This window comes from Trachemys scripta, chromosome 13, assembly GCF_013100865.1.
Source record: "Trachemys scripta elegans isolate TJP31775 chromosome 13, CAS_Tse_1.0, whole genome shotgun sequence".
Classification (NCBI taxonomy): domain Eukaryota; kingdom Metazoa; phylum Chordata; order Testudines; family Emydidae; genus Trachemys; species Trachemys scripta.
In genome coordinates, this window is record NC_048310.1 from 26,654,941 (window position 1) to 26,680,828 (window position 25,888).

The 25,888-nt window shown below is 37.8% G+C and overlaps 1 protein-coding gene across 7 annotated transcripts in view; it reads right to left on the reverse strand.

Moving 5' to 3' along the window:
* Nucleotides 1–25,888, reverse strand: part of ABCC12 (ATP binding cassette subfamily C member 12) — a 105,169-nt gene that overhangs the window by 64,603 nt on the left and 14,678 nt on the right. For 6 of the 7 annotated variants that reach the window (XR_004648000.1, XR_004648001.1, XM_034788555.1 and 3 more), the window contains exons 3-13: nucleotides 24,576–24,742; nucleotides 23,725–23,880; nucleotides 22,358–22,505; nucleotides 18,829–19,062; nucleotides 18,393–18,566; nucleotides 15,259–15,406; nucleotides 12,115–12,263; nucleotides 8,849–8,956; nucleotides 5,531–5,806; nucleotides 4,686–4,757; nucleotides 1,767–1,891 (exon numbers count right to left, since the gene is read on the reverse strand). Coding sequence is in view for 5 of the 7 variants with exons in the window: in XM_034788555.1 (XP_034644446.1) it covers nucleotides 1,767–1,891; nucleotides 4,686–4,757; nucleotides 5,531–5,806; nucleotides 8,849–8,956; nucleotides 12,115–12,263; nucleotides 15,259–15,406; nucleotides 18,393–18,566; nucleotides 18,829–19,062; nucleotides 22,358–22,505; nucleotides 23,725–23,880; nucleotides 24,576–24,742 (1,757 nt within the window). In the remaining 2 variants the exon portion in view is untranslated. The remainder of the gene's footprint in view (nucleotides 1–1,766; nucleotides 1,892–4,685; nucleotides 4,758–5,530; nucleotides 5,807–8,848; nucleotides 8,957–12,114; nucleotides 12,264–15,258; nucleotides 15,407–18,392; nucleotides 18,567–18,828; nucleotides 19,063–22,357; nucleotides 22,506–23,724; nucleotides 23,881–24,575; nucleotides 24,743–25,888) is intronic. The other variant, XM_034788558.1, reaches the window with a different exon arrangement.

Here is a 25,888-nt window from a genome sequence, read left to right on the forward strand (position 1 = left end):
GGTGCACCTCCCACTCATGCCGGGAAGAGCTGTGCCTTTAAGACACAAATGAGTCCTGAGGCCCAGATTTTTAAAGGTATTTAGGTATTGCTCTGCTCACCATTATGGGGTCTAAGTTCCATTTTCAAAAGTGTCTAGGCCAGGCATGATTTCAATGGAAGTTAGGCAGTTAGGTGCTTTTGAAAATCCTACTTGGCATCTATCTGCATCTTTAGGCACCTAAATACCATTAGGCACTTAGGAGCCTAAGTCCAATTGACTCTGTGAATAGAACTTAGTCATCTAAATCATTTAGGGCCTTGCAAGGTAGAGTGCAGCAGTGCCAAAATATCTTTTAAAATCTGGGCCTAAGTAACTAGATGAGCTTTACACCATGTCCTGAAGATAAACAGAATAATACTGACAGACCAATTGGTTGGTATCCCCTTACATAGTTTGGGGGGGGCCTAGTGGACCTGCCTGTCTTCTACTGCAGGAGACACCTAACACATCAGCAGCATATATATGTACTAGGCCTTGCATGTTTGATTATAGGTAGTAAATATGGTTATATGGACCCCCCAGTCTGCCCTTGTGGTTTCCTCTTAGTCTTAATGTTGCGTAGAGAGCAGAGACTCAACACCAATAGAGAAAGTGAATTCCATACATTTCCTAGTTGTTTATAACTAATTAAAAAAAACCCCTTTTAAATAGTCTCACAAAACTAAATGCAATATACACTGACTGCACTGCATCAGTTAATAATATGAGAACTTATGAACTGCTGCTTTTGATTTCTGGGGATATTTCTGTTATTTAGCTTATGGCAAATTTAACACACGTATTTTCTTCTGAGTTTTAGTCACAAGCTATTGAAGCTGAAATTTGAACACATGGTACATGACAACAGGAGTAAAGTGATGATTTAATCATCATTATAATGTGTGAATACCAGTCCTGAAAAATTAAAATATCCAGCAGTCTAGGTCAGCACAAAGAAAGTAATGGCCATTTATAGCCTAACATTAATTTAACGTAACTTTTTAAATAGTCCATTTGCCTTTTGAGATATACAAATTAATTAAAATAACTGATTAGCCTGATCCTTCAATTGGCAATATCTGAAGTCCATATATGAGAGAGACCTGGAAGTTTTAGTTCTAAAGCTAACTGAGGCTGGGAGCATCAAAGAGGTGATACTATATATCTTCAAAAAGAACAGGAGTACTTGTGGCACCTTAGAGACTAACAAATTTATTAGAGCATAAGCTTTCGTGGACTACGGCTGCTACTCTGAAAACTATATATCTTGTGACTGAGAATGTTGAATATATCTCGTCTCAGCAGTCACTGATGACTGGTTGTGGAGTTAATGTCTTGGAAGATAATATTTGGCATTGATGGTTGCAGCAGAGTACAAAGTTTCATTGGGTGTGGATAGGAGCATTGGAACTCAGAAGTGTGATACCCTGTGGTGTACTTATGCATGGGGCCATGATTAATTATAGGTGTTCTAGCGGAAATGAACCAGAATAAAGGCAATGGTGAAAGTCAAATAATACCCTCTCCTCCCCGTTAGTCATGGGATCAAATAGAGTGAGGGAAACCACATGTTCAGAGTCTTTGGGCCCTAGTCACAAAAGGGAACATACAATAGAAGACGTGTGTGTGTGTGTGTGTGTGTGTGTGTGTGTGTGTGTACATGTATGTAAGCTCATCTGTCAAATATGGAAGCTTATACTTAGAGTAAATAAGTATTGGTAAGGTTTCAATATTTCAATAATTACCTTTCTTCATTGTATTCTTCTCCAAATAATATATTCTGCCTAACATTTCCATGAAATATCCATGCTTGTTGTGACACATAAGCTAATGTTCCATCAATACCTACTGTCCCATCATACAAGTACATCTGAAACAAATAGATTGTACAATTAAAAAAAAATGTATAGAGGTCTTCTAATCATCATTATAACCTGACTCAAAATACTGGACAATCAGCAAGGATGGTCATTTTGCTAATGTGTTATGAGTGTAATTCTTCACTGTATAAATAACAGGTATCCAGAACATGACTTAAGAAGGACCCGCAGTTCTTTTGGCCATTCACCCAAAAGCTCTTGTAACCACTCCTCTATGGTGCCCTTTTTACCTCCCTGGTCCTTTTCAGGAATAGCTGAGAAGTGGAGGGCTAAGTGAGTGATAAAATAACTGCGAGTGGCCATAGTTACCATTGTGTGAATTGTTCTTGAACTTTGAGGAGTTTCTCTCCTGTGTAGGGCAGGGTTAGAATAAATGAGTAGATCTGGTCAGAAATTTTCCAACAGAACCCTTTTCCTGTGGAAAATGCTAATTTGTCAAAACCAGAATATTCCACAGTAACATGATTCCAACGAAATTTTGATGGAAACCAGGCAGATTTCCAATGGAAACTTACCTGATTTCCTATCTCCCTGCCCAATTCCCAGGGTCCTCAGGATCCCAACTGGTGGGCTGCTGGGGAATCTAGGCTCCTCAGTTAACCCTGATTCCTCAGCATCCTGCCAGGGCTTCCTTGGCCAACTGCCAAGTGAGCAACTGTGGAGCCTGGGAGCCCAGGGAACTTATTTTGTTTCAGGCATGTTTTGGGGCATCTGAAACTAAATATTGCAGATTTCCAGATCTGTGAAAAATTTGAAGTTTTTGGATTTTCATCCCAATCTGGGATGAAAATTTTTCCAAAACCTTGTAATTCTGTATGGAATTGAAAATCCATTCTGGCCAGCTGTATTGGTGAGAGTTAGTGAGTGCTTGTCACTTTTAAAAATCAGCCCATTTATTTGGGTGCCTAACTTTAGGTTCCTATATTTGCAAATCTTAGCCATAACATGAATTTCTTAATTTCATGTTGAGACCCCCACATCAGTCTTTCATCTTTTGAGGGTGGTTATTAATTTGCTCAGTTTCTCTTTTTTGGCCCTAAAGATCAAAAGAAAACTCTGATCCCAACACACATTTCTTAATGTCACATACCTAAAGGACAGGCAGTAGTTACGTTCAAATACATAACTGAATACTTCATCCAAAAGCAGCTTAAGAGAAACTCAGCCAACATAGTTTCAGAACCTAAGAGTCAGCGCCAGCCTTTTTCAAAATAGCTAACAAAACCAATGTACTAGATAGGGCTGTCAAGCAATTTAAAAAATCAATCGCAATCAATCAGATGATCAAAAAAATCAATTGCGCGATTAATCGCACAGTTAAACAATAATAGAATACCATTTATTTAAATATTTTTGGATGTATTAGTAAAATAGTATTTTTCAATTCACCTAATACAAGTACTGTAGTGCAATCTCTTTATCATTAAAGTTGAACTTACAAATGTAGAATTTTTATGTAAAAAAACCTGCATTCAAAAATAAAACAATGTAATATTTTAGAGCCTGCAAGTCCACTCAGTCCTACTTCTTGTTCAGCCAATCACTCAGACAAACAAGTTTGTTTACATTTGCAGGAGATAATGCTTCCTGTTTCTTGTTTACAATGTCACCTGAAAGTGAGAACAGGAGTTCGCATGGCACTGTTGTAGCCAGTTTCGCAAGATATTTACGTGCCAGATACACTAAAGATTCATATGTCCCTTCATGCTTCAACCAGCATTCCATGGGACATGGATGGTGGGTCGGATTCTGTAGTTTCTGCATTGGAGTGTTGCTCTTTTAAGACTTCTGAGAACATGCTCCACACCTCGTCCCTCTCAGATTTTGGAAGGCACTTTAGATTCTTAAACCTTGGATCAAGTGCTGTAATTATCTTTAGAAATCTCACATTGGTACCTCCTTTGTGTTTTGTCAAATCTGCAGTGCAAGTGTTCTTCATGTGCTGGGTCATCATTTGAGACTGCTATAACATGAAATCTATGGCAGAATGCAGGTAAAACAGAGCAGGGGACATACAATTCTCCCCAAGGAGTTCAGTCACAAATTTAATTAACACATTATTTTTTTAACGCGTGTCATCAGCATGGGTGCATGTCCTCTGGAATGGTGGCAAAAGTATGAAGGGGTATATGAATGTTTAACATATCTGGCATGTAAATACCTTGCAATGCCAGCTACAAAAGTGCCATGAAAATGTTCTGACTTTCGGGTGGCATTGTAAATAAGAAGAGGGCAGCATTATCTCCTGTAAATGTAAACTAACTTGTTTTTCTTAGCGATTGGCTGAACAAGACGTAGGACTGAGTGGATTTGTAAGCTCCAAAATTTTACATTGTTTTGTTTTTGAGTGCAGTTATGTAACAAAAAAATCTACATTTGTAAATTGTACTTTCATGACAGAGATTGCACTATAGTACTTGTATGAGGTGAATTACAAAATACTATTTCTTTCGTTTATCATTTTTACAGTGGAAATATTTGTAATAAAAAATAATATACACTTTGATTTCAGTTACAACACAGAAAACAATATATATGAAAATGTAAAAAAACATCCAAAATATTATATACATTTCAATTGGTATTCTATTGTTTAACAGTGCAATTAAAACTGCGATTAATCGTGAATAATTTTTTTGAGTTAATCACATGAGCTAACTGTGAGTAATTGACAGCCCCAGTACTAGAACAAACAGTACCAAAACATTCAATTAAATATGTATTTCTCATGCAAAAGGAAAATAAAAAATAATTATGGAAGTTATTCTACAGTGATTAGCGTACCTGTCCTAGAATAGCTGATATGACTGAGCTCTTTCCGCTTCCAACATTTCCACAAATTCCCAAGATCTTTCCCTACAAAGAGACATATTTTGCAGATAGTTGATCTATATTTGTAAAGTAAGAAATTTCTCATGTCACGTTGCCTACTGTTCTGCGATCATGCCACAGATATTTCATGTCCTGTCACACCTGCCAATTCAGGAAAGCATCCTTATTCAGGAAGACCTCCTAAGCATTTAATTTTAAGCATGTAGATAAAGTGCTTTCCTGTATCAGTGCCATAATGCATATTTTACCCCCAAGAAGACAAAGTTAAAGGTGTTGTATTTGGATTGATAGGAGCCTATATAAGTGGTATTTTAAATAATGCAGTGATGTAAATTTTTTTTAAAATTTGTTTTTACTGTGTACAGTGCTGTAGCCTTTTCATTAATGTAAGGAATTTACAAAAAATTTCTCTATTCTGGTGACTGGTGGATAAATGAAGGCTTGAATATGCAATTTATTTATAAAAATCAGTAATTGTTTGGTATTGAGATATGCACTTTATAGACCATATTCTGTGTTTATATCTAGAACAATAGAATACTGATCCATGACTGTGACTCCTAGGCACTACTGCAGTACAAATAATAATTTATTCGTGGGCTAATGGGTGCTTTAGAAAGCCTGTGCTGGGCAAGGAAAGGTATGTGTCTGGGGAAAGAAGGAGAATTGAAATCTTTGTTCCTTAGCTCAGTAGGGCAGTGCAAGGCAGAGATAGCAAGGGAACCAGGGCACCCAAATCCTTGCAGGCAGATTGTAAAAAATATTCTTTTTAGAAAGAATATTTAAGACAAACTTACCTTCTTCACAGTAAAGCTTAAGTTGTATAAAGCAATTGCTGCACTACCCTCTTTTCCTGTTTCTCTGATTGATGTCTCAGAGTGAGGAAGGACAGGCTCTGGTTTTGGTTGGTATTTATAAGCACTCTTCCCATTCATACTGTTTTCATTATTGTTCTTTCTGCTGTGTTCATTCAGACGTTCCCAAGACAGTGTAGCATTTTCCATTACCACGGCATTTTCTGAATTTTTCAGTTGCTTTACATAATCAGGAGGAATTTCAGTTAGGAGAATTTTCTAAAATAAGAGAGATAAAATTAAGAATGCCATTTATTTATCAAAGTATGAAAAGTGAAAAAATATTATTATTTTTTTATTAATCCAACATAGAGCTGACTGCTAATAACATGTTGATGAAATGTGGTGAAATTTGGGCAAACTATTTAGTATAGAAGCAGAATCAGTGCAAAAAAGCAGTGGGAAGCAGATTCAGTGCAAATATTGCTTTAGAAATACTGCAAAAAATATTCTTAAGAGATTTTCAGTCTTAGGGATTCAAGAATTTGGATAAACATTTGAGCTTTTGTGCGCTGATCCTCTGAACCATTTGCGGTTCACCATGAACAAATAATTTGTTTAGTTACAGTAAAAGTCCACTGACTAGTTCTAATACAAAGAGAAGCATCATGTAAATCCTTTGGCATGTGGGAGGCCCAATTGTTTTCAGAATCAGGACCTTAGAGACCTATTTGCTACATAACATTTCTTGAGATTTGTTTTATATATATATATATATACATACAATATTTTTTTAGAAATATCTGCTGCTGTTTCGGTATCTCCATTCAGTGAATGGAGTTAATTTCTCTTTCACTGAGGGCAGGCATTTCTATGATAGCCACATTACGTGAAACAAAGTAGAACTAATCCAATCAGTTGTCCCATAAGAAGGCACTGGAAATCAGAAAATTTCAGAGCTTGTATAAGGTAATATTTTTTAAATATATATATTATATGTAAAAAATAAGGGCTAGTTTAAATCACACTGTTGAACAATAGAATACCAATTGAAATTTGTTAAATATTTTGGATGTTTTTCTACATTTTCATATATATTGTATTCTGTGGTGTCACTGAAATCAAAGTGTATATTTTTATTACAAATATTTCCACTGTAAAAATGATAAACAAAATAAATAGTATTTTGCAATTCACCTCATACAAGTACTGTAGTGCAATCTCTTTGTCATGAAAGTGAAACTTAGAAATGTAGATTTTTTTCATAACTGCACTCAAAAACAAAACAATGTAAAACTTCAGAGCCAATAAGTCCACTCAGTCCTATTACTTGTTCAGCCAATTGCTAAGACAAACAAGTTAATTTACATTTACAGGCGATAATGCTGCTCTCTTCTTATTTACAATGTCACAGAAAGTCAGAACAGGCATTTTCATGGCACTTTTACAGCTGGCATTGCAAGGTATTTACATGCCAGATATGCTAAACATTCGTATGCCCTTTCATGCTTTGGCCACCATCCCAGAAGACATGCACCCACGCTGATGACGCTCGTTAGAAAAATAATGCATTAATTAAATTTGTGACTGAACTCCTTGGGGGAGAATTATATGTCCCCTGCTGTTTTACCCGCATTCTGCCATAGATTTCATGTTATAGCAGTCTCAAATGATGACCCAGCACATGTTGTTCATTTTAAGAACACTTGCACTGCAGATTTGACAAAATGCAAGGGAGGTACCAATGTGAGATTTCTAAAGATAGCTATAGCACTTGACCCAAGGTTTAAGAATCTAAAGTGCCTTCCAAAATCTGAGAGGGACGAGGTGTGAAGCATGCTTTCAGAAGTCTTAAAAGAGCCACACTCCAATGTAGAAACTACAGAACCCGACCCACCAAAAAAGAAAATCAACCTTCTGCTGGAGGCATTTGTCTCATACAATGAAAATGAACGTGCATCTGTCCAAACTCTTTTTGATCGTTATTAAGCAGAACCCGTCATCAGCATGGACACATGTCCCATGGAATGCTGTTTGAAGCATGACGGGACATATGAATCTTTAGTGCATCTGGCACTTAAATATCTTGTGACGCCGGCTACAACAGTGCCATAAGAATGCCTATTCTCACTTTCAGGTGACGTAAACAAAAAGCGGGCAGCATTATCTCCTGCAAATGTAAACACACGTGTTTGTCTGAGTGATTAGCTGAACAAAAAGTAGGACTGAGTAGACTTGCAGATCTAAAATTTTGTTGTTTTATTTTTGAATGCAGTTTTTTTCCCCATAATTCTATATTTTTAAGTTCAACTTTCATGATAAAGAGATTGCACTACTGTACTTGTATTACGTGAATTGAAAAATACTATTTCTTTTGTTTTTTTACATTGCAAATACTTGTAATCAAAAATAAACAATCTGAGCACTGTACACTTTGTATTCTGTGTTGTAATTGAAATCAATATATTTGAAAATGTAGAAAACATCCAAAATATTTAAATAAATGATATTCCATTCTTGTTTAACAGTGCGATTAATTGCGATTAAATTTTTAATCGCTCGACAGCCCATTCTTTATATATATATAAACATATTGGTTCACTTAACAGTTGGTTCAACAATAACTTTTAGGTTAGCTCCCATTTTTTTAAAATAATTTAAGAACTCACTATTTCCAGTGCACTCTAACAGGAAACAGATTCTTTTAATCTTTCTTCTTTTCTCTTGCTTCATTATATTTTTGTTTGTACAGCACCTAGCAAAATAGTGCCCTGGTCCTGGTTGAGGTCTCTTAGGTGCAGCCGCAATACTAATAATAATAACAGAGGAAGAAGGCAGTGGTGGCTTATTTGATGGATAATTATTCTGTTTTTAATTCTACTTTTGAGATACACATTTTTAGTTTTCTCTTTAGAATTAGGTATGTAGCTTAGTATAGTTTTCTTTTATTTACTAAATAAAGCCTGTTATAATGCCTGAAATCATTGAAGTCAATGGGAGTCTTTCCATTGCTCTGAACAAGAAGTAAAACTATAATCTACATTAAGGGATTGTCTGCACTGAGAAATTCATTCCGTTAATGTGAATTAAAACAGAAAAGCTATTTCTGATTAACTTCTTGTGTGGATGCTCTGATTTAAGAAGATTCTTATTCTGGCCAACTTTAACCACTTTGGAAGTGGATTAAGCTAATTTAGAATAAGGTATGTACATATAGGGAGTTAATCAGGAATAATTATTCCAGAATAACTCCCTATATAGGTAAGCTCTTGTTTGCACTTATCTAGAAAATTCCCCAAATATTTTAAAACTCTGCTTTACCTTCAATCTTGTTAGGGAAACTTTAGCTTCTGCTGCTGCTTTCACTGAGAAAGGTAAGATAGCAATTGAAAACTTCATTACATTAAACATGGCAATCACACTAAATGCCTGCAAAAGAAAAAGGAAAAGGGCTTTTACTATTTTAGTGCTGACCATTATTTTGCATTAAAATTCTAAATATATTATTTTTGTATTATATTTTAAAGAGTAGGAAAAAATATATCTATATGCTTTTAATTTGTGTGGTTTTCATTTTCATAATTGCACTGTGAGTGGCTAAAACACAATGCAACTCCTTCCATTTTTCAAGTCATTATGAATATGCAAAATGTCATTGCTCCCAATTTATAGCTTTCTAGAACATCACTTCGAGAATTCTTCCTTGGTCTTCTACCACTGATTTCAGTGAAATTAGGTGAGGGAGGAATTTGGCCTTTTAACAATAAATCTCTGAACCCTTCCTGCAAACCAACTTTCAATCCATCTTGCTATGTTAGCAATGAAGCTTACATTTTTGTATCTTGTCTAGAAGCTTCCTGTGTGATACCTTATCAAAGACTTCACTGAAATCCAAGTAACTCACATACACTGCCCTGCCTTCCTACATATGCTTTGTCACTTCTTTAAAGAAATCAGTCAGGCTTATTCTTAGTGAACACATGTTGGCAAGTGCCTAACTCCTGTTATATACTTATAAGTGAAACATTTCATTTCATCCCTAATACATGAACCCAGTATTTTCATAAGACATAAATAAGATTACTGATTTGTAATTAAGGGGCCTCTAGCTTACTATGCATTTTAAAAATTGGTATTACGTCCACTGTCTTTGTGCATTTTCTGTTTATGCAGTTACGTGCAAAATAAAAAGATGCTAATGTTTTTGCTTGTTCCTTGCTTAATTCCAAGAGTTGCCTAGGGAGCTGGGCAAGCCCAGAAAGCAACTGCCTGGGGAGTCAGAGAACTGGGAGAGTCTGTACTGGCAGGAAACTAGGCAGGCAGACTTTGACAGAATCAACATGTTCCTACATAATGTTTCAGTTCTCTTGAATCAGCATTTTCTAATAGAATATTGTTCTGTTGGAAAATTTTCAACCAATTCTAGTGGGCAGTGCAAGAAACTAGTCACAGTTGCAACCCCTGCACAAGCTTTACAGGCACCCCCAGGCTTCCCAGAGAAGCTGATACAGATGCTCTCTCACATGGTGACATGGTTCACAAGACTCATCTCAGGAGATTTTCAACATCCACAAGGGCAAGGACTCTGATATAATAGCTCACAACCTTCATCATTGTTTTCTCATAGGGAATCTTTGGACTCCCACACATAAAGCATAAAATATGAAAGTACTATACACAAATATACAAGAAACATAACTGGAATAAACAACTGTTACAAAATGCATCAGCAGATCTGTTTAGCAAAATGGGTTGCTGTGAAATACATCCCCTTTGTGCAATACTCTGCACCAGCTCCACAGTTCAAGGTTTCTAACCTGAAATTCAAAGCTTTCCATGGAACTGGCCCTGTCTACTTGAGAGATCACTTCCATGGCCATGACTTCCCATGACAACTGGAGCAATGAAATGATCAAACAACATGGGAGGCCAAACTTTACAGGAGCTAGACCAAGACAATGGAACTGGCTACCAGAAGTCAGAATGACAACTAATCTCACCATGTTTACAATGAAATCCAATGTTCATCCCTTCTGCTTAGCTTTACCCCCGTTTGCTCAGTAAACACATAAACCCTATCAACTATTCAAGTTATATTTCCTACGGGCTGGGGAGAAAGAGAGAGACCACACTATTATTTCTATTTTCCAATAGAGGAGGTGTTCGGATACTGGTATGCTGGGGGACATATAAGCATATAGATTCATTAGATGAAATCCTGGCTCCATTGAAGTGAATGGCAAAACTGTGATAGTATATCAGAAGCTATATTCTCTTTTATCAGCATTACATGGAATCTTTCCCCCTGCTTTTTGCTGTTTCTTTGACTTTCCTTTTGTACATCCTCACTCATTTTGTAGTCAAGTGTTTTTGCCAATAAACCCCCTACATGTCAGGCTGTTTATTTTTTTAAACAAAATTTCCTCCTTTGCTTGTATGTTTCCTCTTCCTGCCCTCCGTCTTTTCCCTGGCTACTGCTTTCTAAAGGGGAATGCATCTTGCTGTTCACCAGACTGAATTTTGCATTAATCTGCATTGAGTTCTGTGTGGAAGGAGTGGGTAGTAAATGATCCCAAATGTCTAGTTAGTTTCTTACTATTTAAGAAAATACTTTAAAGCATTTAAAAGACCATATATCTTCTTTTAGAAGCTTCCCTAATTAATAACCAATTTAATTTATTAACTTTATCTTTACCATGCAGTGTTTAATAGAAGCTACCCTTGTTTACTAGCCAAATACAGGGGCAGCGAGTTGTATTGGCCCATGGTGCCCATGCTCCAGGAATATTCAGGGCCTGGGGGCCCAGCTCCACCAATGTTTGGGGCCAGGTCTCTCCTCGGCCCTGCTTGCCGTCCCCACGCACCTGCCCTGGAGCATCTCCTGGCCCCGCCTGCTATGCCCAGGCGATTTAAAAGGGCCTGCAGGCTCCCAGCTGCTGCCACCACCACCAGCAGCGCAGTGGGACTAAGGCAGCTTCCTGCCTGGCCTCACTCCGTGCCACTCCCAGAAGCGGCCAGCACGTTCCTGCAGCCCCACACTGCCCCCGCCCCAAGCGCGGACTCCGCAGCTCCCATTGGCCAGCAACTGCGGCCAACAGGAGCTGCAAGGGTGGTGCTTGCGGGCAGCGGTGTGTGGAGACCCCCTGGCTCCCCAGCCTAGGAGCTGCTGCCAAAGGGGTGTGCAGGTCGCTTTCAGGAGCCACCCAAGGTAAACGCCAACTCCTCACCCTCTCCCGCACCCCAACCCCCCCTGCCCCAGCCCAGAGCCTGCACCCCTCCCACCCCCAAACTTCCTCCCTGAGCCTGCACCCCTCCCACACCCAAACTCCCTCCCAGAGCCTTAGGCAGGTGCGTGTGCGGGGAGGGGAGGCAGAATTTGGACCCATTCTGAGTACCACCAAAAATTACACAAACCTGGCCATATATATCTGTACAGGAAAGCTATGTTAATTTTGGAGCTGCCATTCATTAAAAATCCTAGGGGAAAGTAAGTAAATTTAAGAGGATCCAGATCTACTCTACAAAGATATACAGTACTATAAGGGAACAAGGACTTTGGGGGAAAAATATATAAAAAAAAGTCATACAACTGATGCAGTTAGTTCTTGCTTTAAAAGGGTGTGTAAAACAAATGTCATGACAGTAGCCAGTGTTGATACAATAGGTGTCAGAGCAGAGTTTACACTTTGTACATATCCAGCTTTTTCCAGTATTTTCCTTTCCACATTTCTTATACCTGTGAAATATAAGAAATGTAAAATATTGTAATGTAAAAAAAAAATGTAAAGTAAAGCTAACATTTTCAAGAGAAGACTATTCTAAACAGCAAAGGCCTTCCTTATACTAAGCCTGGATTTGGGAGACATTGATATCAATTGAATTGCATGCACCAAAGGTAAATTTATGGCCCTACATTTGATAGCATTAAGGTGGTAACACAAAAGCTATTTAAACATTGTTCCCTTTAAACAAACAAACAAAAATCTTATGATTAAGCAAAAGCCTAAATGACTACCTTACATATATACTTTTAGATTTGGAAGAAATTGATTTTGATTTTTTTTTAAATAACTTCAATAGATAATACCAGTTTTTTTTTTTTAATTCTATTGGTTTAAATTTTCACAGTTGTGTAAAATTATGTGTTTAAGCATTCTTTTATTTGTAATCAAGTTTAAATTTTCACTGGTGCAGAAAACTGGGAGGGATGTCAAACAATAATTAATGACAGATGTTGAGCTTCAAAAAGTTAAAGCTTTAAATTTAAATTAAATTAAATTAAATTTCAGTTACTGTTGATGGAAATATTTTTTGTTGGTTTGTGGGTATATAGTAAAATTAACATTTCCCCGATAAAAGACTATATATTTTTGCCCTTTAAAAGCATTAAATGATGGATAATCAGTAAACAGACTCAAATGTTTGCACTTAGGTTCAGTTAAACATTGATTTTAGAGCGCTCTCTTTTCATTACCATGTTTACCTTCTTAAATCTGTATTTTTGTATAAATATTTTATTTCCATATTTACTCCAGAATCTGGAGGAAGTCTTTACAAGGGCTACATTTAAGATAGCATGGGTTGTGATGAACAAGACGATGGGCTTGCTTTGTACAGGTTCTGAACCCCAGTTTTGCTTTGAGTTTTGGGTTTGTGTGAAAATGCAAACTCAAAGTGGAAAAGGGAAGGGAAAACACAAAAAATGTCTCTTGGTGAGTTGCACTAAAATTGATCAAAGCACCTCCACTTCAGTAACCCTTTCACCCCAGTAAGCCTGGCCCTCTCTTCAGTGGCCTGGAATCCATCCACTCCCTTCCAAAGTTATCCCGTCACTTACCTTTTGCAGCCTTGAGGGAGAGCCACCTCACTTACTCCCTCTTATGTGAAGCCTTTAGGGGGCTGCTTTTCTTCCCACCAGAGTAAGGATCTTCATGGACAGTGGGAAGACTGTTTCCTTTGTCCCCTTCTCCATATCTCACTTGGTCCCAAAGTTCTATTTTTGTGTCCCATTTAATCTCTATGTACCACCCGTTCAAAGGTTAGGAGCCCTCTTATAAGAGCAGCATCTCAGTTTACTGCTGCCCTTCTAAGATTATTTCTGGAGGACTGACTCACTTAATGTTCCTCTCTTGACCACCCATAGGAGTGTAACTCCTTGGTGGCATACCCTGCAGCTGTCCCATCTGGTCTAGGATTTCCCCCTGTTCAGTCTATCCTGGCTGCTTCTGACCATTTCCCCCCACAGGCTTCCATTTGGTCTCACCCATATGCAGAGACTCATCACATATCTTTCCCTCATCCTCCTTTGACCATATGCACAGCTCTTCTGGCCTCCAGTGCTCTGATTTCCCTATCTGATTCCCTGGCCAGGATCATGGAAATTCAGGCTTTAGGCTCTAAGATAAGGGATTTGTGAGGTGGGGCTGCCTGGAGAAAGGGAAATATTGTAATACAGGATGCAACATTCCAGGGGCATTGCCACCATAGCAGGCAAAGACGAACTATCTCCTGTCGAGAGATGCCACCCCATATGCACTCTTTAATTGTTACCCTTTCTATTGCCAAATCACAATGTTTCTTATTTGCTGCCCTTTATCCCTATAGCTCTCCCGACATTCCTGCTTTCCAGCTTTTGGTCTCCCATTGAATAGTTTTGGGTCATTTTTACCTAAATATATTAGCTGAATTTCTTCTTATTATTTTCTGCCATATTGCTACCTCTGTATTATTACTGTGTTCTGACCACCTCCTGATTTAGTGTCAGCCAGTTTGATCAATGTGTTATTTACTTCCACTTCCACATCATGAATGAAGAGATTAAATAGGACAAATCTTAAAATCTCCCCCCCGCCCAATTTAATGCTGTTTTACCATTCCACTTTGTTTATGGCACTTCAGTTTCCAATCTAGGTAAGTGTTCGCATCCAGGCCAATACAAATTAATTTCATGATCAACATTTCATGAGTCATCCTATTAAATCCTATATTGCATTTGCTACCTTCCTTTATTAGGGGCCCAATCCTGAGTGGTACTAACTGCTCTTCAACTCCCACTTATGATGGGAGTTGAGGGCATACAGCAACCTTTTGGGATTGAGCCCTTACTTTGTAACAGCCAAAAGTAGTAATCAGATTTGTTTGGCAAGATTTGCTGCTTGTTGTAGACAAATTGGAGTGAGTTCAGAGAAGAGCAAAAATTTTATTAGGAAGCTAGAGGGAATAATTTATGAGAAAAGAGAGCCAAATATGCATGGCGTGACTAAGCAATAAAGGTGATATCAGATTTTACAAGTATTTGAAGAGTATAAACACCAAGGAGAGAATGAGTGGAATTATTGAGGGTGCTTCAGCAGGTATAAGTAGGAGTAATGGGATGAAATTAAAAGAAAAATGTAGGCTCAAAATCAGGGTTGGGAATCTTGTTAACCCCATTGCTTGGAATTGCTGAAATTAGACTGGATCAGGAAGCAGACTAGGTAACCTACTGTAGGGAGCTGCATTGGCAGGGTCATGGAGTAAATGGCATGATACTTCAGGGGTAACATTTTCAAAAGTTCCTCACTGACTTAGGAGCCTATGTTCTGCTGATTTTCAGTGGAGAAAACAGAACAGGGATTCATGAACATCCTTCTTAGAGACAATAAATGGTTTTAAAAACACAGTCACTGATATTGGACAGAAAGGCACAGTTACCATTTTATATACTACTTTAAAATAGCCGCTTTCTATACCTTTGATTGCCTTTGCAAAAGATTTTTCCCAAGCATACATTTTAATCAATTTAATGCATGTTAAAATCTCATTCATTGTTTGCACACGCGTATCAGTCACTGAAATAGCAGCTCGTCGGAATACGGATGTGAGCTTAGCCATGAGCATCTGCAATCAAGATGTAAAAATGCCATTAAAACATATCCTTAAAATGGAGACATCTAACAAAAAATGTGAATTTAAGCAAACATGTTTGAGTGTGTGTTTGTGTGGATGGTAAATGCCTACAACTGGCAATATTGCAGGAGCCAATTGCCACATCCTTTTAAAGTGACAGCATTATATTGCTACCTCACTAGCTAGTCTTTATACATTTGAATGTTTTTCCTCCATATGCTTCCAAACTCTTTTTTGAATATTCATGTTTCCAGTTTCTGTTGATACTCATTGTAGTATTTCAATGAACACATTAAAGGCCTCATTCAGGACTCCATTTTTGCATCCAATATCATATAATGTATAGATTTCTTGTTCCTTTTCTAATTTGACTCTTCTTCTAAGATGTGTGTCACCTAGACTAGAGCTTGCTTCCATGTTCCATGTCAGAGGCTATTAACATATCATGTAAAAAACAGGAACAGATCTGTATGTTCCTGTACACCTTACTATTTAGACATGACGAGGAAACAACAGGAAACAGCTGTGATTTCCTATTCACCTTAATATGTAGATTTGACAATCTTTGTATATATTTTTACCCTTACAGATGCTAATATCAAGTTAGAAAAAGAACAAGAAAGCTATATAATATATATTACTGGATGCAAAAAGGGAGGCCTGAATGAGTCCTTTATTGTGTTCAGTGGAATACTGTAATGAACAGCAATAGATGCTGGAAACATGAATATTCCAAAAAGTTTGGAAGTATATGGTGGAAAAACATTCTAACGTATAAAGACTAGCTTGTGAGGTAGAAGTATAATGCTGTACTTTAAAGGATTTGGCAACTGGCTCCTGCAGTATTGCCAGTTGTAGCCATTGACCATCCACACAACCACACACTCAAAAAAAAAAAAAAAAAACCTGCTGCCACCGTATTGAAAACACTTTGAGGCAATGGTTTGTGGTTCTGTGTGTTTAGCTCCTGTAGGTGCGACAGCATTGTACAGTAGGAGATTATCAAATGTACTTTAGAAACTGTTAAGATGTGCCTGAAAAAGTTTAATCAATTGAAAACACATTTCCGTAACTAAACAGCTCTATGCATTCCTTTTAAATAGAAATAAAAGACATATAGCTTAATTTAAAAGTAACAACGGATTATTCCACTGTTACTGCTTGAAAGGAAAGCTCCTTTAACTATTCTGAATGTAGTTTATTCTTTATATGAAAAATTTAAGCACCAGTGAATACTCAATCAATACATTAATTAACACACTCGAACTATCTTAAGGCCATATTTTCATAATAGTCTCTACGCTTGCACGAGTTATTGATTGTACAACAAGTACAAAATTGCAGTTACATATGTTAGAATTATCATCTGTAACTATCGTACCTGATTGTTTTTGAAAATTTGGCCCTTGTTTTGTCTTTAAATCACATTCATTTTAGTTTTTCTAAAACAGCTTAAATGGCAACACCAAAGTGAAAAGATACTTGCAAGTAGGTATTGCAGTGCTGTGTATCAGAATGAGATCAGAGGCCTAGGTAATAGAAATTCAGATATTGGGACAAATTCTCCTTTTAGTTATTCCAGAGCAACTGTGAGAATAGAGTTACTTTGCATTTACTGAGAGAAGAACATGGTCCTTTATTGAGTTCTTTAATAAAATATGATTTAAGGACTTTAGCAAAGCTTTTGATATGGTCTCCCACAGTATTCTTGCCACCAAGTTAAAGAAATATGGGCTGGATGAATGGACTGTAAGGTGGATAGAAAGCTGGCTAGATCGTCGGGCTCAACGGGTAGTGATCAATGGCTCCATGTCCAGTTGGCAGCCGGTTTCAAGCGGAGTGCCCCAAGGGTCGGTCCTTGGGCAGGTTTTGTTTAATATCTTTATTAATGATCTGGAGGATGGTGTGGACTGCACTCTCACCAAGTTTGCAGATGACATTAGACTGGGAGGCATGGAAGATACACTAGAGGGTAGGGATCAGATACAGAGGGACCTAGACAAATTAGAGGATTGGGCCAAAAAAAAACTGATGAGGTTCAACAAGGACAAGTGCAGAGTCCTGCATTTAGGACGGAAGAATCCCATGCACTGCTACAGACTAGGGACCGAATGGCTAGGTAGCAGTTCTGCAGAAAAGGACCTAGTGGTCACCGTGGACGAGAAGCTGGATATGAGTCAACAGTGTGCTCTTGTTGCCAAGAAGGCTAACGGCATTTTGGGCTGTATACGTAGGGGCATTGCCAGCAGATCGAGGAACGTGATCGTTCCCCTTTATTCGACATTGGTGAGGCCTCATCTGGAGTACTGTGTCCAGTTTTGGGCCCCACACTACAAGAAGGATGTGGAAAAATTGGGAAGAGTCCAGCGGAGGGCAACAAAAATGATTAGGGGTCTGGAGCACATGACTTATGAGGAGAGGCTGAGGGAACTGGGATTGTTTAGTCTCCAGAAGAGAAGAATGAGGGGGGATTTGATAGCTGCTTTCAACTACCTGAAGGGGGGTTCCAAAGAGGATGGAGCTCAGCTGTTCTCAGTGATGGCAGATGACAGAACAAGGAGCAATGGTCTCAAGTTGCAGTGGGGGTGGTCTAGGTTGGATATTAGTAAACACTATTTCACTAGGAGGGTGGTGACGCACTGGAATGCGTTACCTAGGGAGGTGGTGGAATCTCCTTCCTTGGAGGTTTTTAAGGCCCGGCTTGACAAAGCCCTGGCTGGGATGATTTAGTTGGGAATTGGTCCTGCTTTGAGCAGGGGGTTGGACTAGATGACCTCCTGAGGTCCCTTCCAACCCTGATATTCTATGATTCTATGATTCTAAGGTAAGGATTTTCAAAGGAGCCTAAGGAGTTAAGTACCCAATTCCACATTAAATTTTAGTGCCTTATACCCTTAGGGTCCATTGAAAATCTCAGCTTTACATTTAATATTGATCAATGTACATATAAAATGATTAGGAAAATTAGTCACTTTACCTGTAGAGGTATAAATATAATATAAACAAATGTTCCTGTGAGTGCAGTGGGACCAAGAATAAGACAAGAATATATGGTACAAATGATCATTAGTGCAGGCACAGTAATTGGCAGAGGACAAAATAAGGCAGCTTCAAACATTCGATAGCCGTCATTAGATAATACATTAATGACCTGCAAACACATAAAAAGAGAGAGATGAATAGTTCTCCCTTTTATCAATATTTTTGTGACCAAGAGTTTTTAAACCAATCATGTTTTTATAATCCCAGGAGTAAGCCTTTCAGGATCCATTATCCATATACTGTTTATTAGTGCATCAAGACTTAAGTGACTATACCATTTAAATTGACTTATTTTAGTATTTCACAAAAACAGCTCAGACATTAAAGGCCACCTAGAGGTTAAGAAGTAGAATATGATTATGAAAACTTACCTCACCAACAGAGATGTGTGTCAAAGACTTAAATGCTAATAGATATTCAAAAGCTACTGTAGATACAGCAACTTTTAATCGTATAGCTGTACGGTAGTTGATGGCCCACGCCAATGCCCAAAATATTACTTTGGAAAGTTCAGCAAGAAAAAGTGCTATGCAGAGTCCAATTCCCTGAATGCTGTCTTTGGAGACGCTTTCACTGTGCTGTAGAATTTTATGAATGATCACAGTCTGCAAAGAAATTTCAGAATTATTTTTTAAAATTGCATCATGAAAATTTTCACATCTGTTAACCTTTGGGAAGTTCAACACAGCAAAGTCAGGAACTGTGCTGCTTCCACAGATGCCTCTACAATGCACACTCCTTTCAGTGGCATGTAGAGTTCATAACCTACATGCCCCCTAGCAGTGGTATACATAGCAGTGTAGATGGTGAGGCACTGCTTAGGTGAGTAGAGTGACAAAACGGCTGAACCATGTGGGTATGTGCCCTACATTACTCTGCAATACCTCTCCATCTATGCAGCTATTTTAGTAGTGTAATGTTATGCTAACTCCTCATTGCTGGAGTCTTTCACCACTGCAGAGAAAGGCTCCAGGAGCAGGGAGCCTGACGGGAAAGGCTCTGGCAGGTCTCCCACCCTCAAGAGCCTTTCCCCACTGACTACCCTCCCTCCCCTCAGAGCCTTTCACTGACATGTGTACACATTGCAGTGTGGACTCAGACGGTTTTTCACTGCAGGGTGTAGCTACATGTACCCTACACACCTCTGCAAGTGCTGCGCAGTGTAGGCATACCCAGCATGGTACCATATGGGATTTATACATATAAATAATAGAGGTTTTGGAAAGGAAAGTACATTTTATATTCATGAGGTACTAAAGGATAGGCACTCAGATACTATGGTGATGAGTGCAGGATGATGCCTGGCTAGATTTTAATAGATGGTTACCAGTTACCTATCTGTCTGTCACATTTGAGAACCACGTGGTTTCACTCCGGGAAGATTCTGAAATTAGTTACTTGTATTATTGGCCCAATGAAAATACTTATCCACTCTTGATATCCTGATATAAACCACTGGAATCAGCTCAGGAAGCTAGTTACCAAAAGTTGCTGCTACTCTGTGAGGGAGGTATGAACAAATACATTAATTGATAAAACTGCAATAATGGGGATTTCAACTAAGCGTGCTTAAACTGGTCAATTGTCACATCAGAACAAGGTTTAACAATTGCTTTTTGCAACAAATAGTTCCAAAGGGAGAGATTATTCTGGACTTGTTTCTTATTACCACACAGAATAGGTTGGTTCAAGGACAATAATAGAGCCATAAAGTAATATTGACTGCAATATAATTAAGTTCAACATCCTTGGAGGAGGAATCACACCAAAAGCTAGTATGCTGAGACTAAAATTTAGAAAGTGGGATTTTTTAAATATAAGAGGATGATTGACAGAACTGAAGGGCAACAAATTTAAAAGACAAATTGCTAAAAGAAAAGACTAACACAAAATTTTATGAACCATTGGAACTCATTCCCATGAGATATCATTGAGATCAGGATCTTATTAGGATTCAATAAAAGGATTAGAAATTTCTATGGCTAATTAGAATATCCACAGTTACATGGGACAGGAATAAAAAATGAACGCTACAGTAGGACATGTAATAAAAAGAAACCTCTGACAAGAATCAGGGCCTTTAGTAGAGCCAGTCTAGTAGCAGGACCTGCAGCAGACACTCTCCGGACAACCTAATGAGCACAGCTGGCCTGTGGCTGCTTGATTGGTTACACAGCCTATTTGACTGGAAGAGCCATCAGACTGGCTCTTAAGCCCAGCCGCAACAGCAGTTCAGGGGCTGCTCAAAGCATTTGCCCATAGAAGCAATAGCTCCTGAGTTTCTTGTGAGCTTGTTTCTAGGCCTGCTTCTGCCTTGGACCCAGCTTCTGCCTTGCCTCACTCCAGGTAACCTAGTTCTTACAGGGAGGGTCCCCAGAGCCCAGGCTCCAGCCCGAACCCGAATGTCAACACTGCAATCTTATAGCACCACAGCCTGAGCGCAATGGGCCAGCCACAGATGTTTGATTGCAGTGCAGACATACCCTAAGGCTCTCAGTTCCTCTCTTCCCACAAACAGTTTAAAAAAACTCACTGGAAATCACTAATGAGGTAGAATAATCTTATTTGTCAACTTGTTTCTGAAATCCTTCTGACTTACCTGGGTTTCCTCCTTACCTTCTTCTCAAGTTCTTCTCAAACAGATACTATCTCTCTCAAGCCCACAGAAATATCTTTGAAAATCATCAAAGAATGGTGAAGCAAAGTTTCCCCCCCCCCCAAATCTGCCATTTCTACTTTAAGAAGCTGTAAAATGTAAGCAATAAATAGGAATAGGTGAATGACAAGCATTGTGGATCTATTAAAGTTTGAAGATGGCCCTGTTGCTTACCCCTTTCTTGTATGGACTTTGCCCCATCCCTGCAGCAAGGTATGGCTCCTCTACTTGATGCCATTGTCTTTAGAGGCATTTGCTGCCTTGATTTTCAGTAGCAGGAACCATTTTGCATGTCTCTTCCTTTTTAACAGTTATTAAAACCCCCATTCCTTTGTATCCCCTTATTATGGAGATTCTTAACAAACAATCTTTTGCTTTGTGATTGTTAGGTAGATGATACAACTAAGATTTTTGAGATGGTCACAAGTTAATGTGATATTATTATGGGGCATTTTTACAGTGCAAGTTTTTGTTGTTGTTTTTTTTTTAGTACTCATGTACATCTTTTAGATAAAGCATATTTGCCAAGCAAGCTCGTGGGCTTGCCTACTTATAGAGGCAAGTACTTTAAATGTAATTGGTACTGTACAAATGTTTAACTTCTGACTTCACAACAGAAATGGCACTAGTAAACAGAATAATAATGCAGGATACTCTTAAAATGTGCAAATGTAATAACATACTGCATGTAGTAAACATACGGTGATACCATGACTAGGTACTTAGACTACAGTGATGGGTAGAAGGACTCAGAACATGTTTCTGACTAATGGAACATTGCTGTTAGGGTCTCTGTGAAGAATTCAATACTTTACTAATAAAAATTACTTTCGATTTCTATTGATTTGTCATATATAGAATATGGGGATTCTACATGTATGAACAGCTAGCAGGCCTTGAACTCTTCGTGGACTCTTATAAGTTGAAGCTTATGTTATATGTCACCAGAAATCTTTTTGAAATTTGCAATAAAATATCTGATTTGACCCAGACCTTCCATGACACCATACTTTAGATGAAACATAGCTTTATAAAAAACAAAGATTAAAGTAGACTCATTTGGCCTTGAGATATCCATGGAATCCTCTCATTACAGGTGATTGGTGAGATTAATGTCTTTTAATGCCTGTTAGTTCTTTAAAATTCTATCAATAACTGAGCAACAAAAAATGGTCTCCATTTCTTATACTTAGAGAGATTAATTGCAGTACACTAAAATTGTTCATCAGTATGGAACTACTTACTGGTCCTAAAGCAGCCAAGATAATACAAATGAAGTTTGCTATCACATCCACCAAAATTCTTGTTCTCTGAAACTTAAGAACTACTCTGACCAACGAAGCTTTTTCAGGCCCAACTCTTGCAAGCTCTGCTTCCCAAAGGAGTCGAAATCTGGAGAAAAAAATATCCCCACATATTAAAGAATAGAAGGTTAAATAGAATAGATAAATAAATAGAATGGTAAAGCATTTTTTCTAATCACAACAGTTAATAAGAAACATATATGAAACTGCTACGATGATAAAATTAAAATTCAGTTCCTCATCCTGTCAATCAATAGTTATAGAAATCTAAAAATTATACAAAGAACATTCTTATAGATCAACAATTCATGAAGGGAGTTCATTATTCAATGTGATTCCTCTAAGGAAATTATCACATTGAAAACATTAAAATTTGCAATCTGAGGACAGATATTCTTAACTGTTCAGCTAAGTGTATGTATTCCAAAATGGACTGGGTTGAAATAGTTTTCAAAATCTCAGGAATTAATTGGTTGCTGATGGTACCTGGGGCTGAACTAATGAATACTACAACCACTAAATCAAAGTTACATAGGGTCCTTAATATTCTTTTCCCAATCCATTATGTGCAAAATGTACTAGTCCTTTCAAAGAGCTTTGCAATACATTTAGGCTCAATACTGTATGATGCTGACATTCTGGTCTTGATCCAGCAACACACTTAAACATGTGTTTGAAGATAATGTACTTATGTGCATTGCTAGATTTGGGCCAGAATGTTCAGTACCTGTCAGGATTGAGCCCTTCAGGTCTGTTTCAAATCCCGTTAATGGAAAGACTCCCATGGACTTCAGTGGGCTTTGGACAAGGACCTGTAGTGCCATAGCTGAAGAAGCCTTGTCTGCCATACAGAAGGCTAAAATTTTGGAGGGAGTTCTTGATTTCAACACAACTGGGTCTTCCTTGTGAGGAGTTGCCCCCTACCTCAGCTTCTTGCAATGTGGAATCCTTGTATAAGATATGGGAAGAAAGAATAAATGGAAAAGCAATAAAGGAAAGAGAAGACTCAAGAAGTTTTGTTTCTTTCTTCCTTCTTTTGTATCTTTTTTCAAAAAACAATCCCAACAACTTGTTTTCTTCTTTTCCTTTCTCTTCCTCCTCTTTTTTATTGTTTTATTGTTTTTTTTCTTAAGGGTCCTGTACTGAGTCAAACAGTAGGAAACATGCAAAACATTTTGCAGCTAAAAACTGCTATTATATGTTATATCTAGTGCCCCCCAGAAGTCTCAAATCATGGCTCTCAATAAAGAAAAACACATAAGGAGGAATCTTACAATAATTATATTGAAAAATTGAAATAGTTCTACCTTTTTGCATTTGGCTCTGAACTATCATGATATGATAATGGAGGTAAGGTATCCGCGTTAATATTGTGTCTGTATCCTTTGATCATTAAAGATGAAAGCCAAGAATATGTAGCAAATGAGAACAGTCCTGCATTATCCATTGGGTTAACAGCAGATCTAGGGGGAAAATAGAAGCTACTAATACAGTATTCAAGTTAATTTTACGGTTGTCTCACTGACCTTACAAATGTTAACTGTAGAAAATTGTGTTTTCTGAGCCATATAAAGACCTTTCGATACTGTTAGGCAGAGACCATCATGCATCCCTTAGTGGAGTGATAGATAATATGAATACACCACTTATTAATTAATGATAAGGTAAGGTCACACTGATGGGGTGAGAATCTAGTCTGTAGCTTCCAAAGCATGCTGTGTGCTCAGCTTCTGAGCTAAAAACCAGCTTCATTACTTGAAATCAACTGGCATTTGCTGCATTTAATCAGTATCCTCCTCAGATAATGCTACAGGACATACACAGAGCATCATACTAGTCACTCATGCTAGCTTTCAACAATGCTGAAATGTCAGATTCTGTCAGTTTAGCTCAGCTCAGATTATGCCTAAAAATTTTCTTGTCATTGTATTAACTCAATTAACCAATTAATTATAAGTGAGACACCGTTAGTAGGTTCATTAAAACAGATAATGCAATTTTAGCCACTAAAATACATTTGAAGTAAATGCTAATTTAATAGTTGGCGAGGTGGGGGTAAACAAGACTTCCTGAAAAATAAATTTTAATCTTCATTAGCCATCAAAAAATGATTTTCTTTCTATATATTATATTTCAATTATAAATAAATGTGACTTGCTTTGCTTTGAGGCGGACAGGAATCATTGTTTTTAAACTAGGTTCATATTTGTGGTGAAAGGTCATTTCATCATCTCGTAAATCTAGATGAGGTAGCAGATACGGTGCTGAAGTAACCATTGCGCTGGTTTGCAGGTACCAAGGTTCCTTGTGCTCAGTCAGATTTCTCTTCGAAGTAAAATTTAAAAAATAGAGAATATTAACATTAATTACTTTTATTTAAGTAACATTTTAAAATATGTGGTAAAGCCCATAACCATTTTCAAACCACAACAATATCTTATCATTGGCGAAAGGCTGGAAAGGATCTCCATAGTTATCTATTTCATTCCCCTGCACAATGTAGAAATACAGTACACATAAACTTTCTCCCCATTTATAATGCTCCCATCACCACAGTAACTCAGTAACCAAAACTATAAAAACCTACAAGCTGTCCAAAGCCTTTTGCCTTTGCCTTCTGACGTACAGAGAACCCCCATTAAATCACAATACACTGAACACATGCAACTCAGCATCTCTCAAAATCAGGTCATTTATTTTTCGTACCTAATATGGATATACCAGTAAGTCCTCAATTGTAGGTACCTATACTTGAAAATGTCGGCGTACAAGTTTAATCAAGTTTATGGTTAACATCTCTAACACTGTTCCCTCAGTGACCTCCCTTGGCAATTTAGGGTCTTATCCAAACCCCACTGAAGTCAAAAGGAGTTTTTTTTCTACATTGAGGATGCTAGGATTGAGCCCTTAGTCTGTCTTTGTATGTTATAATGCCTAATCCTTTTATCATATTTGTAGCCTTTCTATGGAGTTTCTCTTCAGTCTTTTTCTAGTGAAGAGTTTCAAACTGTAAACAGTCTGAGTCTGAATGTACTAAAGCTATATTAAGAGATGAAGTGTGTATATACTCCAGAATAGCTTTGCTTTTTTCTCCTCAATGTAAATTCATGTTGGATTTTTGTGCCTATACCCGTCTCTGTATTTAAGATGTCTTAACCATCAATCTCCATTTTGTACTTCTGAATGCCATTATTTTCTTTCCTCCACCGCATGCTCACATAATGCATTTTTCAAAGTAAACTCATTCCCACTTACTTCTGTCCAGTTCTCTAGTTCTCTCTGGATCATTCTGTAATTCTTTTTAAGGGCATGTTTGCAGATCCTCCTCCAGAAATTTTGTGATATCTGCATATTTGATCCATTTACAATTCATTTATTCCAAATTGTTTATAAAATATTAGACAAACATAGACCCAATATTGATGCTATTGGGACCATACACCCATTTGATATCTTGCCTCCATGTAATGA